The following is a 17,028-nucleotide window of genomic DNA, read 5'->3' on the forward strand; positions in this document are numbered from 1 at the left end:
TGTATGACAAGAACTTCAAGTCTCTGAAGAAAGAAATTGAAGAAGATCTCAAAAGACGGAAAGATCTCCCAGGCTCATGGATTGGCAGGATTAATATAGAAAAAATGGCCATTTTCCCCAAAGCAATCTACATATTCAATGCAATTTCCATCAAAATTCCAACTCAAATCTTCATAGAGATAGTAAGAGCAATTTGCAAATTCATTTGGAATAACAAAAAACCCAGGATAGTGAAAACTATTCTCAACAACAAAAGAACTTCTGGGGGTCACCATCCCTGACCTCAAGCAGTATTACAGAGTAATAGTGATAAAAACTGCATGGTATTGGTACAAAGACAGACAGATAGACCAGTGGAATAGAATTGAAGACTCAGAAATGAACCCACACACCTATGGTCACTTGATCTTTGACAAAGGAGCTAAAACTATCCAATGGCAAAAAGATAGCATTTTCAACAAATGATGCTGGTTCAACTGGAGGTCAGGATGTAGAAGAATGCAGATCGATCCATGCTTATCACCCTATGCAAAGCTTAAGTCCAAGTGGATCAAGGACCTCCACATCAAACCTCCATATAACACTCAAACTAATAGAAGAAAAAGTGGGGAAGAGTCTTGAACACATGGGCACTGGGGAAAATTTCCTGAACAAAACACCAATGGCTTATGCTCTAAGATCAAGAATCAACAAATGGAACAACATAAAACTGCAAAGCTTCTGTAAGGCAAAGGACACTGTCATTAGGACAAAATGGCAACCAACAGATTTGGAAAAGATCTTTACAGATCGATCCTTCATCTGATAGAAGGCTACTATAAAAAATATACAAAGAACTCAAGAAGTCAGACTCCAGAGAGCCAAATAACCCTATTTTAAAATGGGGTACAGAGCTAAACAAAGAATTCTCAGCTGAGAAATATCAAATGGCCGAGAAGCACCTAAGGAAATGTTCAACATCCTTAGTCATCAGGGAAATGCAAATCAAAACAACCCTGAGATTCCAGAATGGCTAAGATCAAAAACTCAGGCAACAGCAGATGCTAGCGAGGATTTGGAGAAAGAGGAACACTTCTCCATTGCTGGATTACAAACTGGTACAATCACAGGAAATCAGTCTGGAGGTACCTCAGAAAATTGGACATTCCACTGCCTGAGGACCCAGCTATTCCTCTCCTGGGCATATACCCAAAAGAGGCTCCAGTATACAACAAACAAACATACTCCACTGTGTTTATAGCAGCCTTATTTATGGTAGCCAGAAGCTGGAAAAAACCCAGATGCCCTTCAACAGAGGAATGGATTCAAGAAATGTGGAACATCTACACAATGAAGTACTACTCAGCTAACAAAAACAATGACTTCATGAAATTCATAGGCAAACGGAATGAACTAGAAAATATCATCCTAAGAGAGGTAACCCAATCACAGAAAAACACACTTGGTATGTACTCATTGATAAGTGGATATTAGCCCAAAAGCTCGAATTACCCAAGCTGCAATCCACAGACCACAGGAAGCTCAAGAAGGAGTGGGAGCATCCGCACTTGATGCGGGGAACAAAAATATCCATAGGAAGGGATATGGAGGCAAGGTTTGGAACAGAGACTGAAGGAATGGCCATTCAGAGCCTGCCACATGTGATATATATGTATATATGTATATATGTATATATGTATATATGTATATATGTATATATATATATATATATATATATATATATATATATCCCAAAACTGGAAAAGATTGATGAGGCTAAGAAGTGCATGCTGACAGGGACCAGATATACAAATACAGAGGCGAATGCTAGCAGCAAACCACTGAACTGAGAGCGGGACTCCCATTGGAGGAATTAGAGGAAGGACTGAAAGAGCTGAATGGGCTTGCAACCCCATAAGACCAACAATGCCAACCAACCAGAGCTTCCAGGTACTAAACCACTACTGAAATTATACATGGACTGACCCAGGGCTCCAACTGCATATGTAGCAGAGAATAGCCTAGTAAGAGCACCAGTGGAAGGGGAAGCCCTTGGTCTTGCCAAGGTTGGACCCCCAGTCCAGGGGAATGTCAGAGGGTTGTAGGGGGGGTGGATGGAGGGACACCCTTATTGGGTAGGGGTAGGGGATAAGGGGTTTATGGACAGGAAACCAGGAAAGGGAATGACATTTTGAAATGTAAATAAAGAACCATATCTAATTTTTTTTAAAAAAGAAGAAAAAAAGAGAAGCAAACAAATTAATTCCACATCTAACAACAAAAATAATAGAAAGTAGCAATCATTGGTCCCTAATATCTCTCAACATCAATGGACTCAATTCCAAAATGACAGATAGACTGGACAGATAAACAGGATGGAGCACTGTGCTGCATATAGGAAACACACTTCAGTGTCAAAGACAGACATTATTTCAATGGAAAAGGCTGGAAAAAAATTTTCTAAGCAAATGCTTCTAACAAACAAGCTGAAGTAGTCATTCTAATATCCAAAAAGAATAGACTTTCAACCAAAATTATCCAAAAAAGATTGGGAAGGACCCTACATACTCATGGAAGGAAAAATCCAAAGAAAGAGAACTTCAGACTAATTTCCGTCATAAATATAGATGAAAAAAATATTTTTTTTTCAAACCAAATCTAAGAACACATGAAAACCATCATTCACCATGATCAAGTAGACTTCATCCCAGGAATGCAGGGATGGTTCAATACACCGAAATCCATCAATGTAATCCACTATATAAACAATCTAGAAAGAAAAAAAAGCCACATGATCATCTCATTAGATGCTGAAAAGGCCTTTGACAAAATACAACACCCATTCTCAAAGTATTAGATTAGGAAGTCAAGGTCCATACCTAAACATAATAAAAGCAATATACAGCAAACCAATAACCAGCATCAAAGGAAATGGAGAGAAACTCAAAACATCCCATTAAAATCAGAGACAAGACAAGGCTGCTCACTTTCCCCCATATCTATTCAATATAGTACTTGAAGTTCTAGCCAGAGCAAGTAGACAACAAAAGGAGATCAAAGAGATACAAATTGGGAAGGAGGAAGTCAAGATGTCACTATTTGCAGATGACATGAGAGTATACATACATAAAAGACCCCCCAAATTCTACAGAACAGCTCATACAGCTGATACACAATTTCAGCAAAGTGTTGGGGTATAAAATTAACTCTATCAAATCAGTAGCTTTCCCCTACTCAAAGGGTGAATGGGCTGAGATTGAAATTAGGGAAACAACACCATTCACAATAGTCATAAATACTATAAAATATCTTGGTGTGATTCTAACCAAGCAAGTGTATGACAAGAACTTCATGGAAAGACCTCCCATGCTCATGGATTGGCAGGATTAATATAGTAAAAATGCCCATCTTACTGAAAACAATCTGCAGATTCAATACAATCCATCAAATTTCAACTAAGTTCTCTATAGAGTTATAAAGAACAATTCTCAAATTCATTTCGAATAACAAAAAAACCAAACAAAAAACAAACAAACAAAAGCAGGATAGAGAATACTATTCTCAACAATAAAAGAACCTCTGAGGAAATCAGCATCCCTGACCTCAAGAGGTACTTTAGAGCAATAGTGATTAAAAACACAAAATAAAACAGCAAAAAATACTGCATGGTATTGGTACAGAGACAGGGAAGTAGATCAATGACCCAGAAAGGACCCCACACACCTGTGGTCACTTGAACCTGATGAAGAAGCTAAAGCTATCCAGTGAGGGGGTGGGGGGATTTGAACAAATGGTGCTGGTTCAACTGGTGATCAGCATGTAGAAGACTGCAAATCATTCAAAGCTCAAGTCCAAGTGTATCAAGGCCCTCCACATAAAACCAGATATGGTCAGTCTAACAGAAAAGAATGTGGGGAAGAGCCTCCTCAATTACATGGGCACAGGGGAGATTTTCCTGAATAGAACACCAATGGCTTATTCTCTGAGATAAACAATCAACAAATGGGACCTTATAAAATTGCAAAGTTTATGTAAGGCATAGGACACTATCAATACGACAAAATGGTGACCTACAGATTGGAAAAAGATCTTTCACAACCCTATATCTGATAGAGGGTCGATATCCAAAATATACAAAGAACTCAAGAAGTTAAGACTCCAGAGAACCAAATAACTATAAAAATGGGGTACAGCGCTAAACAGAATTCTCAACTGAGGAAATTTGAATGGCTGAGAAGCAGTTAGAGAAATTTTCAGCATCCTTCGTCATCAGGGAAATGGAAATCAAAATGACCCTGAGATTTCACCTCACACCAGTGAGAATGGCTAAGATCAAAAACTCAGGTGACAGCAGATGCTGGCGAGGATGTGGAGAAAGAGGAACACTCCTCCATTGCTAGTGGGAATGCAAGCTGGCAAAGCCACTTTGGAAATCAATCTGGCCATTACTGAGAAAATTGGAAATATTTCTATCTGAAGACCAAGATACACCACTACTGGGCATATACACCCAAAGATGGTCCAACATATAACAAAAAAAGCACACTCCACTATGTTCATAGGAGACTTATTTATAATAGCTAGAAGCTGGATACAGAAAACGTGGTACATATACACAATGGAGTACTATGCAATGATTAAAAACAATGATTTCATGAAATTGACAGGCAAATGGATGGAACTAGAAGGTATCATCCTGAGGGAGGTAAGCCAATGACAAAAGAACACACGTAGTATGTACTCATTGATAAATGGATATTAGTGCCAAAGCTCACAATGTACAAGTTACCAGCTACTTAGACCATATGGAGCTTAGGAGGAAGGTAGACCAAGGTGTGGATGCTTCAGTCCTGCATTAACGTGGGAGGAGGATCATCATGGAAGGGAGTGGATCCTCTCTGGGATGCAGAGAGGAGCAGGAGGAAATAAGGGTGGGGGTATCAGGTACTGGAGAGGATGGGAGAGAAGTACATAGGATCAGGAAATTGAATAAAAATATGTAGCAGTGGGGGATGAGGAACTGGGGGGAGCCACTTGAGGGTCCCAGAAGCCAGGGAAGCAAGAGGTTCCCAAGACCCAATGGGGATGATTTTAGCTGAAATGCCCAAAAAAGGGGGAGAAAGAACCTGTAGAGATTACTTCCAGTAGAAAGGGAAGGTCCCCAGTCCAGGGATGGGACCACCCACCCATCTCAAAGTTTTTAACCTACAAATGTTCCTGTCCAAAGGAAAGACAGCTACAAAAAATGGACCAGAGACTGAAGTAAGGGCCATCTGAGGACCCCCCACACCTGGGGATCCATCTTCTCTGCAGACACCAAACCTCAACACTATTTCTACTGCCAAGAGGTGCTTGCTGACAGGAACCTGCTGTGGCTGGTCCCTGGGAGGTTCAGCCAACAACCAACCAATGCATACAGGGATGCTTGGCATTGTCCATCAGATTGAGCTCAGGGACCATGGCTGTGGAGCTGGCAGAAGGACTAGAGGAGCTGAGAGGGGTTGCAACCCAATAGGAAGAACAATGTCAGCTGGTCAGACCACCCAGTGCTCCCAGAGACTAGACCACCAACCGAGATGTGTACAGGGAGGGATCCAAGGCTCCCGATACCTATGCTGCAGAGGATGACTTTGTCATCAGTGGGAGGGGAGGCCCTTGGTCCTGTGGAGGTTTGATGCCTCACCACAGGGGGATGCTAGAGCAGTGGGGCCAGAGAGGGTGGCTGGGTTGGGTAATACCTTCACAGAGGCAAAGGGGAAGGGAAGAAAGAGTGGATGTGGGATGGGGGTTTGTGGAAGGGCAACTGGGAAATGGGAGATCATCTGAAAAACAAACAAATGGGATGATTAATTTAAAATAAAAATAAAATTAAAATTAAAAAATAATAAAAGTTTTAAAAAAGAAAAACAAAACCAAGGGAGGAGCTGCACTGGCTTCAAATGGTGAGCTAGTAAGTTCAAACTATGCTAATTTGTTATACCTGGAGAATTATATTCATATATCTTTCATGATAAAAGATCGAATGAATGGATATAATTCAACTGAAATCAGTAGGTTTTGGTTGTTGTTTGGTTTTTCAAAACTAAGTGATTTTTGACAACTCTCTTTCAAATGTGGGATGACCAACTAGTTAGAAAAAACTAACTTAGATCCTTGTCCTTTGTGAGACGACAGTTTTGAGAAAAAAAGTAAAAGAACTGGACAAAACCTAACCAAGTCATGCTTGGTAATGGCACAAAATGAAATATGATTTGGCACTAAACAAAAATAGAACAGTCATAAGGAAAGAGCTGGGTGAATCAATATATCAATAATTCAAGTGGAAAAAAAGGCTGACAAAAACTAGTACACATTGTTTGATCGCATCCTTTTAAAATCCATGAATGTAAAATCTAAAGTAAAAAGCAAACACTGGATCCTGACTCTGAATGACAAAAGAATCCTAAGAAAGTGGATGTGCGTTCTATCACTCCTCTCTCAAAGACATGTTCTGAAGAGTTATCTGAGTGACCGAGACATTGAGCAAAAGTTCTTTACTAATGTTCAGAGGTTTGAAGAGAGTAATTAACTGTACAGTAGCATTGGGCCATAAAAAGAGCTGCAATCTTTACTGAATCAAGGTCACTCACTATTAGGTGTATCTCCATTGGTTGTCAAAAACAAAACAAAACAAAACAAAACAAAACAAAACAAAACAAACAAAAAACAAACCTGAATTACTTTTCTGGAAAGATAAATATCATTTGGTCCTTTGATATTACCCTATACCGTTAGCCATTTGCTATGGCTCCTTCACATTTTACTAGCACTAAAATTGCCAATGGTGTAATCCTGAAAAACAACAAGAAATCTAGAGAAAGTATAGATCAACTAGGTAATATTTTAAAATTCTAAATAATTTATTATAATTAATAAAAATTAAATTATTTTAAATAAATTATTATACAATCAATAGACAAAACTCAATTGCTTATGTACATGTGACAAATGCAAAAGCAAATGTCCTTCCTATTTTAGTGGCACCTACCATGACTGGCAAAGGAGTCGCTGCTTTGCCCTCTACTTGTATAATTTACTTTCATTTGCTGTAACTCTATATAATGGAATTCCATCGAGTGGTTCAGCCTAGCTGGGCTCTGTCTGTTTGCCTTGTAATTCACAAATTCTGAAAGGAGTATCAAAGACAAATCCTACCTCAGAAGACATCAAAGACATGGAAGATATTTTAAAGGCACATAAAAGTACAAGATGTTACAATAAAAACTGTAAGATCGGAGCGTCTGACAAACAGCACTGATGATGAACAGAAATAGTCAGTAGTAAATACTAATGGTCCACAAACCTAAAGGATCAATTATGGCTATAATGAAATATATCACCAATTTTGTTTGTTTACAGAAACAAAAAAATTGAACTAATATACTTAAGAGCAATCCTCAATATTTACCCAGCTGTTTACCTAAAACTGCCTGGAACAGATCGGGACCTAGCCACCAACTGGGAAATTACAGGAAAAAAATGGAGAACACGAGATTTTAGTGATTAATAAAGATAATTTAGCTATTATAGAAATCATAAACCGTGAGAGATGATTATGTGAGACAATGAAATCATGGATATGAGGAAGTTCTTGCTCTTATCAGTCTAGAGAGTGAGACCACGGTAAGAATGTAGCTAACCAAGGACAAGTACCAGAGTGGACTGATAACACCTACACAGTATAAGAAAACCTTTTTAAGACAGGAGTTCCATGACCCATAAACACAGACAAAGCCACTAAGGAGCACTGGAAACAAATGAGATATAGTTATCCCACTATTATAAATACTCGTGTGACAACAGCGTTATCCCACTATTATAAATACTCGTGTGACAACAGCGTTATCCCACTATTATAAATACTCGTGTGACAACAGCAAGCACTGACAAACGCCACGCATAGGACGCTCTATGCATTGCCCCAGAGTGCAATGACAGCCACTTTGCAAAGTGGCTTAGAATTTTCTCATGACCTTAAACACTTAATATCCATCCAGCAATTTTATTCTTAGTTGTTTATTGAACAGAAAAGAAATGTGTTGGGAAGCCTAAGACTTAGTCATTCCTAAATCTTTATTTATAATATACCAATTGGAATAACTCCAATGTCTTTAAAGGAGCAAACAGATAACACTCGTGAGTCACAAAATGGAATAATACTTGATGATAAGAATAGAACAGTAATAAAGAAAGAGATAATCAACAAATCAATAAGCCAAGTGAAAAAAGAAGGCAGAACAAAAATCAGTACACATTGTATGATCCCATCCTTTTACACTTGAAGTAAAATCTCAAAAAAAAGCTGGAAAGCACATGCTGCTGGCAGTGATGGGTAAATTATGCACAGGAATTTGAAAATTTCTGAAGTAACAAATACATGTTCTATCTTCTTAACTTGCAATGTGGTTTTACCAAAATATATACTAGAAAAACTCATTAAAATGTACATTCTAGTCACTTTTATTGAGTTTCAGCAATATAAACGAGTAATCTCAATAAAGTTGAAATGAAAGCTAACTTGAGAAAGAATTGTAGGGACAAAAATGGAGAAAAGACTGAGGGAAAGGAGGTCCAGTGATTAACTTAGGATTCATCTCAAGGGGGGGGGGGGGCTCCAAGGCCTGCCACTATTACTGATGCTGTGTTGTGCTTACAGACAGGAGCCTAGCATGACTACCCTCTGAGGCCCAACAAGCAGCTAACTGAGACAGAGGTAGATACTTACATCCAACCAATGGACTGAAATAAGGGACCCCAGTGGTTGAATTAAGGAAAGGCTGGAAGAAGCTGAGGAGGAGGGCAACCCCATTGGAAGATCAGCAGTCTCTGAGACCTCTCAGATAATGAGCCACCAACCAAGCAGCATACACTAGCTGGTATGAGGTCCCCAACACAATACAGCAGAGGACTGCCAGGTCTGGCCTCAGTGGGAGAAGTGTTTAACCCTCTAAAGTCTTGAGGCCCCAGGGAGTGGGAAGCCTGGCAGAAGGGAGGGGAGAGGACATCCTCTTGGAGACAGGGGGAGGAGGAGTGAGATGAGGAACTGTGGAAGGGCGGACCAGGAGGAGGGCAATTACTGGACAGTTAAAAAATCTAAGAAAAAAATGAATACAATCAGAAACATATTAAGAATTATATATTATACAAATGAGTCTCACTGCTAAGAACTATTAGTTAAGAAACACTAAATTTTAAGAGGATTGTATGATGTTCACGGTTTGGAAATAAAAACAGTGAAAGAGAAGCACAGGCCCAAGCTGCTGCAGAAACAGTTTCTGAGGAAGACTCTTTTCTGTGTAATACAAAATTTGCTTTTAACAGGGATTTCTGACCCATGATTCAAAAGTTCTAAAAGAATGATACACTGAGAACAATTCTACCTCTCTCATGAGAAACGGGCAAAGAAATTCCTCAAGCCCTTACAGTCATTATTAGACCTGAAGCTCATTTTGTCAGTTTAGTAGGTGTACGGACAGAGCAGAACTGATTGTGAACCTCAAGTCAAGAGTATAGGGATGTGGATTATGACAGATGTGGAAGATTATGGTGTAAAGAGGTTTTCAAATGAGGGCTGGCTGTCTTCCTACCCCTGTTCTTCTTATACACTTGTCACAAAAGCCATTCTAGTCAATTATGCACCTCAATAGACATGGACCCATGGTTCTGCATCAGTATATAAAGTATTTAAAAAATATACAACATTCAATCAAAAGGTTCATGCTTAATGACAGAGCCAATAATAACATATTAACTTTAAAAACTTAAAAAAAAGTTTTTAAGAGAAGAAAGAAAGATCTGGAAAAAGGACTTTTACAACACAAAAGGCAATGAAGCCCAAAATAAAACAAAACAACACCCCCCCCCAAAAATAGAAAAAGAAAAAAGAAAAAGAAAGAAAAAACTGATAAAGTGAAAATCTCCAAATACATATCGTCTATTGGTGAAGACAGGCCATATTGCTAATAATACTGGTACAAAAAGTTGCAAAAATGGCCCAAGTTAGAATGAAATGGAATTCTATTTTCAGCCACCAAGTCAGTAAACTCATATAACTTGGCATAGTGTATTTTCACAGTAGAAGCAAAGGCTGGGCAGCAATCATTTACAGATATGCACAGTAGCACATCATGCACCCAGACAATAATAGATGCCCATGATATCACTTACACAACAGCATTATTTGGAATGGATAAAAACTGGAAAATTCTAATCTATAAACTTTCTAATGAGGGGCAGGCAGTCCATTCTGCCAGTCACCACTCACAACAATAAACAAAATATTGTCTTCAGTATTCAAGGTCCAATAGTACAGATCACATAAAATTACACAGGTTTATTTTCAAAGTTCCTGGTTTAAACAGTTTTTAATCAGAGATGATTGATTCCTACCATGCTGTCTTTACACATCTGAACAATAGCTGGAGTGTTAGTATGTACTGGACAACAAAGAATTAAAAGCTCTGTAAGCAGTATTAATTGAGACCCCCAATTTGCATTTGTAGATAGAACATTGGCTTTTAGTAACTTCCCCAAGAGCCATTGTTAGGCAGAGTTATGAAGATATTAAGAGCATGTAGCTAACTGATATTTCCAAGAATATTTATCTCATGTGACCCTACCACCGAATATTTCACCATGTTTTAAAGAGAGACAATAAAGGAAACAAATCACTATTCATACCTCATGTTCTCAGCTGAGTCTTCTGGCATTGGGGCTACGGTTTGTACAGCTGGAAGATTTTTGCTGGTAGCACCATTAACAAAACTAGAAGAGGAGGAAGAGGAGGAGGACCCTGAATCCACAGCACCTGTACCCAAGATAATAATTTTAGTTTTAAATATAAATTTATTTAGCGATATAATTATTTCATTTCTATTTGATTTTTAAAAAACATATCAAAATTTCCAACAAGAATTTGACAATTAAAATTATTTGATCATTAGCATACTAATAAATTCCATGTATATTACATTAAAATCCAGTTGACTTACTTATATTAATCTATCAAAAATACATAGTGCAAATGGGTATAAATAAAAGAAATCAACACATGAAAAAATTCTACATTAAGTGAGGCTGATAAAACAATGTAAATTTAAATATGAAAAATTTACCCCCTTTATTGCTTTGCTGTAATATTCTTAGACCTCATGATCTAAGGCATAATTTACAGAGCTCTGGGAGCATAATTTTATCATTTTGCAGCATTAAATTCTGACTTTGATGAAATGATTGCTTCAGAAGGCTTATCATGAGTTCAACCATACTTGATTTTAAAACAATGAGTTCTCCCCAATGATGTGAAAATGATTTCTCTGTAACATGTGAGTACATTGGAGAGCTGTGGAGCTGAGGGACCGCCAGTGTTCCTAAGTATTAGACCTTGTTCTATCTCCAACAAAGTGAGCGAGCTGCTCATTAGATGTCTATTGTGACAGCTATACAGAGCCATGTGCCAACATCTAAACAGTAACCACAGCTCACACGTCTATTTATATATGATCAAGTATCAAAGAGAAAGTTTTATTTTTAAGTAGTATATAGTCTGTACTATCAAAAAGCTTATACCATTACACATCAAATACTAATTTTTAAAATAGAAGCTTAAGTATAATGCCTTATACAAAGACAAAAATTAATTTAATCTTTTCATTTCACTGCAGTCATAAGAAAAAATGAGGACTTTACTAGATATCACTAAGTATAGATTCTACTATACTTTATTATTTTTAAAACTGAAAAAAACTGTACAAAGTTTACAATGCCATAATGCTGCCCATTGACTGAGACAAGTACACATGCTTAAGAGAGTGTTCTACTTACTACACCCCATAAATGTGTGGTTCATATGTCAGACTCAGGTGGCATGATAAACAAGATAGATACAGAAAGCACAAAAACGAGCTATAAAAATCAATAGAAATGGGAAGAATCTAATAATGACAATAAGTGGAGACGTTCAAGGCTATACAGTTTGGAGAACAGAAGACTACTATAGTCAGGGAAGAAAAGTCAGGGTCATCTTGCGTTGTATAAAGACCTAAAATGGAATCACAAAGATCTGGGTAAGGATTGATTTAGCTAATAATCAACAGGAACATTTCTGTAAATGAGAGGGACAGAGACAGAGACAGAGAGACAGAGACAGAGAAACAGAGACAGAGACAGAGAGACAGAGACAGAGACAGAGAGACAGAGACAGAGAGACAGAGACAGAGAGACAGAGACAGAGACAGAGAGACAGAGAGAGACAGAGACAGAGAGACAGAGACAGAGACAGAGAGACAGAGAGACAGAGACAGAGAGACAGAGACAGAGAGACAGAGACAGAGACAGAGACAGAGAGACAGAGAGAGACAGAGACAGAGAGACAGAGACAGAGAGAGGAGACAGAGGAGATAGAGACAGAGACAGAGAGACAGAGACAGAGAGAGAGACAGAGACAGAGAGAGACAGAGACAGAGAGACAGAGACAGAGACAGAGAGACAGAGACAGAGAGACAGAGAGACAGAGACAGAGAGACAGAGAGACAGAGACAGAGAGACAGAGAGAGGAGACAGAGGAGATAGAGACAGAGACAGTGGGAGAAAGAGAGGACGAGGAGACAGAGCGGCAGAGACAGACAAGACAGATAGATTTTAGTCAGGCTTTAAATTTTTATAGTGATTTGAAATTTGTGGTTTCTAGAATCAGAAAATAGCTGGACAATGAATTAATTTATATTCTTAGGTTATAATTATCAAATTAATTCAGTGTGAGGTAATAGTCATTTATATGCTCTTTTAATAAACTTGAGGTTCTTGCAATCATCAAGGTGCTTAGGGAATTTTGCTTTTCCTTGAAGGACTTAGCAATGGCTACGTCTTAGGGTTCAGTCAGAAAAATCAGTATTCTAGCACATGTTCACTGTCACTCTCCAGTATCTATATCACCGTTGTTCCCCAAATGTATTCCAATCATTTGATTTACCCTGAAAGTAGAATATGGTGTTTTGAGACAGCTCAAAACAAAAACCAGTACTGCTCTTGAGACAACCACTGTGGCTGTTTCCTAGAGCCAGCGACAAATTCTTAGAACTTGTCATACAGGGTACAGCACATTAAAGACTAAACTAACCATAAATGATCTGGGCTTTTTGGTTGTTAAAATCAAATGGGAAAATGAAGATACAGCAAACAGAGAAAAAAGGATGAAGCTTCACAAAAGTCTATAAGGACGATACCTGTCGTGTTAATCATACTTTTTGGTGTAGCTCCAGGGGCAGCAAATATACTTGAGGTACTGCCTGTTGGCAGCCCACTTCCTGCAGCAGTGGCTCCCACAGTGGTGACAGCTAGACTACCTGGAGGTGGCTTCTTTACAGGCACCACCACACTCCTGCCAAGAAAGGGAGAAAACAATACGAAAACTTTAGGTTCAGCCTGTCCCCATGGTGGAACACCAGATACACAAAGGCAACATGGAGCTCAGCTCAGCTCCCTCAGTCTTTGCTTTCCTTCTCTGACACTCCACACTGTTAACTTGCAAACTCAACTTCACTGATCAAAGACATGCAGAATTTCAACAAAGACTAGGAAGTGTCTGATGTGAAAATATTTGGTAAACACTAGTGTAGAATCTGGGATTTGTAAATCTTTTAAGATGACAAATGAAAAATAACCACATATCAGAGAAACAAAGGCTGTCATACATGTAGAAAGGCCATAAAATTGGACTACCAATGGTTTATTAGGCTAAAGTGTCTGCCTCATATGCTGGAGGACATGAGCCCTGGAACCCAAGTAAAGAAGCCAGATGGTGGTGGCAAACATCTCTACTTTGAGCTCTTGTGAGACAAGATGGCAGGTCAAGACAGAAGAATCACCCAGAAGGTCATGTGCTATGCAACATAAACAAGACCCTCTCTCCAGGAGGTGAAAGGAAAGAACTGACTCCCCAAAGTCCTCAGATCTCCAGGAAGTGGGTGCAAGCTAAAATTTGTCATAAAATTATCTATCTATCTATCTATCTATCTATCTATCTATCTATCTATCTATCTATCTACACACAAATAAATATTAACAGCCAAAGTAAAAAATATGATGCTGAAAAATGAAGTGAGATAGCAAGATACACCAAGGGAATGAAGAGCTTGGATTCTTAGTTCCTTCATCAATAACTATTATCACTCTCTAACAAGAAACTTCCTACCTAGTAGATCTAAAATATCTAGTTCTCAAAATATAAAGGTAAGAAAAAGAGAGAAAATACTAATACATTTGGTTTACATCAAAAATTTTCTCTAGAATTAAGAATAATATAAAGCATGCTATTTTATTGGCATTCTATCAATTCTTTTTTTTTTTAAGATTTATTCATTTATTATATATAAGTACACTGTAGCTGTCTTCAGATACACCAGAAGAGGGCATCAGATCTCTTTACAGATGGTTGTGAGCCACCATGTAGTTGCTGGGAACTGAACTCAGGACCTCTGGAAGAGCAGTCAGGGCTCCTAACCACTGAGCCATCTCTCCAGCCCCCTATCAATTCTTAAATTGAAAATAATTAGTAAAATTATTTCATGTTCTTCTGCTTCTTTAAATTTTTTTGATGATAAAGAAACTTGGGTTTAGTTGATAAAGCATTTGCTGTGCTAGCAGGAAGATGTGAGCTGGGGTCCACTGCAGCTGTGTACAATGCCTGACTCAACAAGGCAGTAAGCCCAACACTGGGCACTGGGGAGGCAGAGGTAGGAGGATTCCTGGGGTTTGCTAGACAGCCAGTTTAAGCAAATCAGTGAGCTCAAGACCAGTGACAAACCTTGTCTCAGAAAATCCAGTCTAGAACAACTGAGGAAGATAACTGACATCAACATCTAAAACACACACACACACACACACACACACACACACACACACACACACACACACACACACACAGAGTTGGTTGGCAATGCTGTAAATGGCAGGAGAAATAGCATCACAGATTTTTGACTAACACATTGTCATCATTATTAATTATGGGCAAACTTTCATGTAACAAACTCTATGTAGCATCTAGGAGCATTTATCCATAATATCTTATTCTGTGCAGAACCTACAAGAAATATTATAAAAATTAAGTATGACAATTCTGTGATAAACAACACGCAAAAATCTCAAACAACTGCAGCATTTTGAAGCCAGCCAGTATCCCACTGGGTTAGGTAAACACAGAGCTGAGAGCACATCCTCTAATATCCCAACCTGGATTAGAGGTCTACACCTGACAACTGCTAGCTGTGTGGGATAGGGCATGTCTCTATCAACTCATTTCTCTTCACCACTACAATGACATTTCCAGACGTTTGCACTCCATAAAACTCCTGTCAAAAGTGCCTGGCACAACACTGCATATTACAGATCATCACTGCACTTTAGGCTACTGATACAACCATGCAGCCTTTGAAAGTGCTGATGCAGTCCGGGTCTGATGTAACCTGAAAGAAGCTATTATCCTGTGACATTCTGCCCTTGTCCACACAAGTGAAAAACCTACAAGGAGTTTGAGGCTTTGCATTTCAGCAGTAACAAAAAGAATATATGTTAAAGGAACACTTACAATAGAACAAAAAGAAAACGGTCTTATGAAACTTGAAAAGACAAAGATATATATATATATATATATATATATATATATATATATGATGCAGTAACTTTTAAAACATCTAAAGATGTGTAATAATATAGTGTCCATGTATGTGAAAACATCACGTTAGGACGAGCAGCCCCAAGAAAGCTATGCAGTACTTAGCAACTAGCTTGCAATGGGAGGTATGCTCAAATGGCTTGGATGACTATGTGGCAAGGGTTCAACTTTTTTAAACAAAAAGGCAAGTTTGACTGATTTTATAGATATTTGAATTCATCAATAACTTTACAAATATTTGAAGACAATTGTTTTAGATAATATGATCAAATTGTTTGCCTAGGATCACAAAGTTGAAAATTCTTATGACTAAGATCACCATAGTCCTGTTCCAACCCCAAAGCTGGATAGGGAGCTCTCCTAATATCATTCCCACTTTTCCTAGGATGTTGTCAACCTTGCCCTCAGCAATACCTTTCTCACTTCTTTGGAGACTGCCACCTGCTTTCTTTCTCCAGAAACATATATCATTTCTCCTCTCTAGGCCATGTAGGTCTCTGTTTTGCTTTTTGTTCTTGTTTCTTAATATTGTACACCATGATGAACTTAACTTCTAGTTAGGGCCTTCTTCCTTTATTTTCCCCATTGGAAACCCAAGACCCACCCCCTGCCTTTATCAGGACCTCTTAACAATCTCAGTTATATCTCGCTCTGCAGAAAGTGACCAGCTTATGCAAAGACCCGACTCAGCTTCAAAATAACAAAGTCTTGGTTAGAGCAGTAAAACAGGAGAAAACAAGAGAAGAGATACAAATAGGAGAAGGATTAAGAGAAATCTTGCTTGCTGTTGATATAATTCTATATATGAGACCATATAGATTTATCCAGACCACTCTTAGAACTAAATAACATTTTCAACAAGTATGAGGAAACAAAATTAACACACAGAAATCAATGTTCATTCTGTATACCAATAGTAAAGATGCTGAGAAAAAAAATCAGGGGAAACAATTCCATTTCACAATAGCCAACACCACCACCTAAGAGTAAGACTACGTAAGGACTTGAAGGTTTTCTCCAATAATAACTTTAAATCTCTGAAGAAAGAAATTGAGGAAGACACTAGAAGAAAGATCCCTTCTGTTTATGGATTGGTAGAACTATTGGTATAAAAATGACTCAATAAATGAGACCCAATGAAACTAAAAACCTACTGTACAACGAATGAAACAGTCAATCAAATGAAAAGGCATCTGACTGAATGGGAGTGTCCTAGCTAGTTTTATGCCAACTTGACACAAGCAGAAATCATCAGAGAGGAAGCCTCAATTGAGAAGATGCCTCCCTAAGATATCAATGGCTATCAATGGGCAAGCCTGTGGGGCATTTTCTTAATTAGT

The 17,028-nt window shown here is 38.3% G+C and overlaps 1 protein-coding gene across 11 annotated transcripts in view; it reads right to left on the minus strand.

The window, feature by feature from the left end:
- The window catches only part of Nbea (neurobeachin), a 576,469-nt gene that overhangs the window by 327,203 nt on the left and 232,238 nt on the right, over positions 1-17,028 (minus strand). For 7 of the 11 annotated variants that reach the window (XR_015665447.1, NM_001427608.1, XM_087626787.1 and 4 more), the window contains 2 exon segments: positions 13,242-13,396; positions 10,699-10,825 (listed from right to left, as the gene is read on the minus strand). Coding sequence is in view for 10 of the 11 variants with exons in the window: in NM_001427608.1 (NP_001414537.1) it covers positions 10,699-10,825; positions 13,242-13,396 (282 nt within the window). In the remaining variant the exon portion in view is untranslated. 11 annotated transcript variants of the gene reach the window in all.

This window comes from Rattus norvegicus, chromosome 2 (genome assembly GCF_021556685.1).
Source record: "Rattus norvegicus strain SHRSP/BbbUtx chromosome 2, alternate assembly SHRSP_T2T, whole genome shotgun sequence".
In the NCBI taxonomy this organism is placed as follows: Eukaryota; Metazoa; Chordata; class Mammalia; order Rodentia; family Muridae; genus Rattus; species Rattus norvegicus.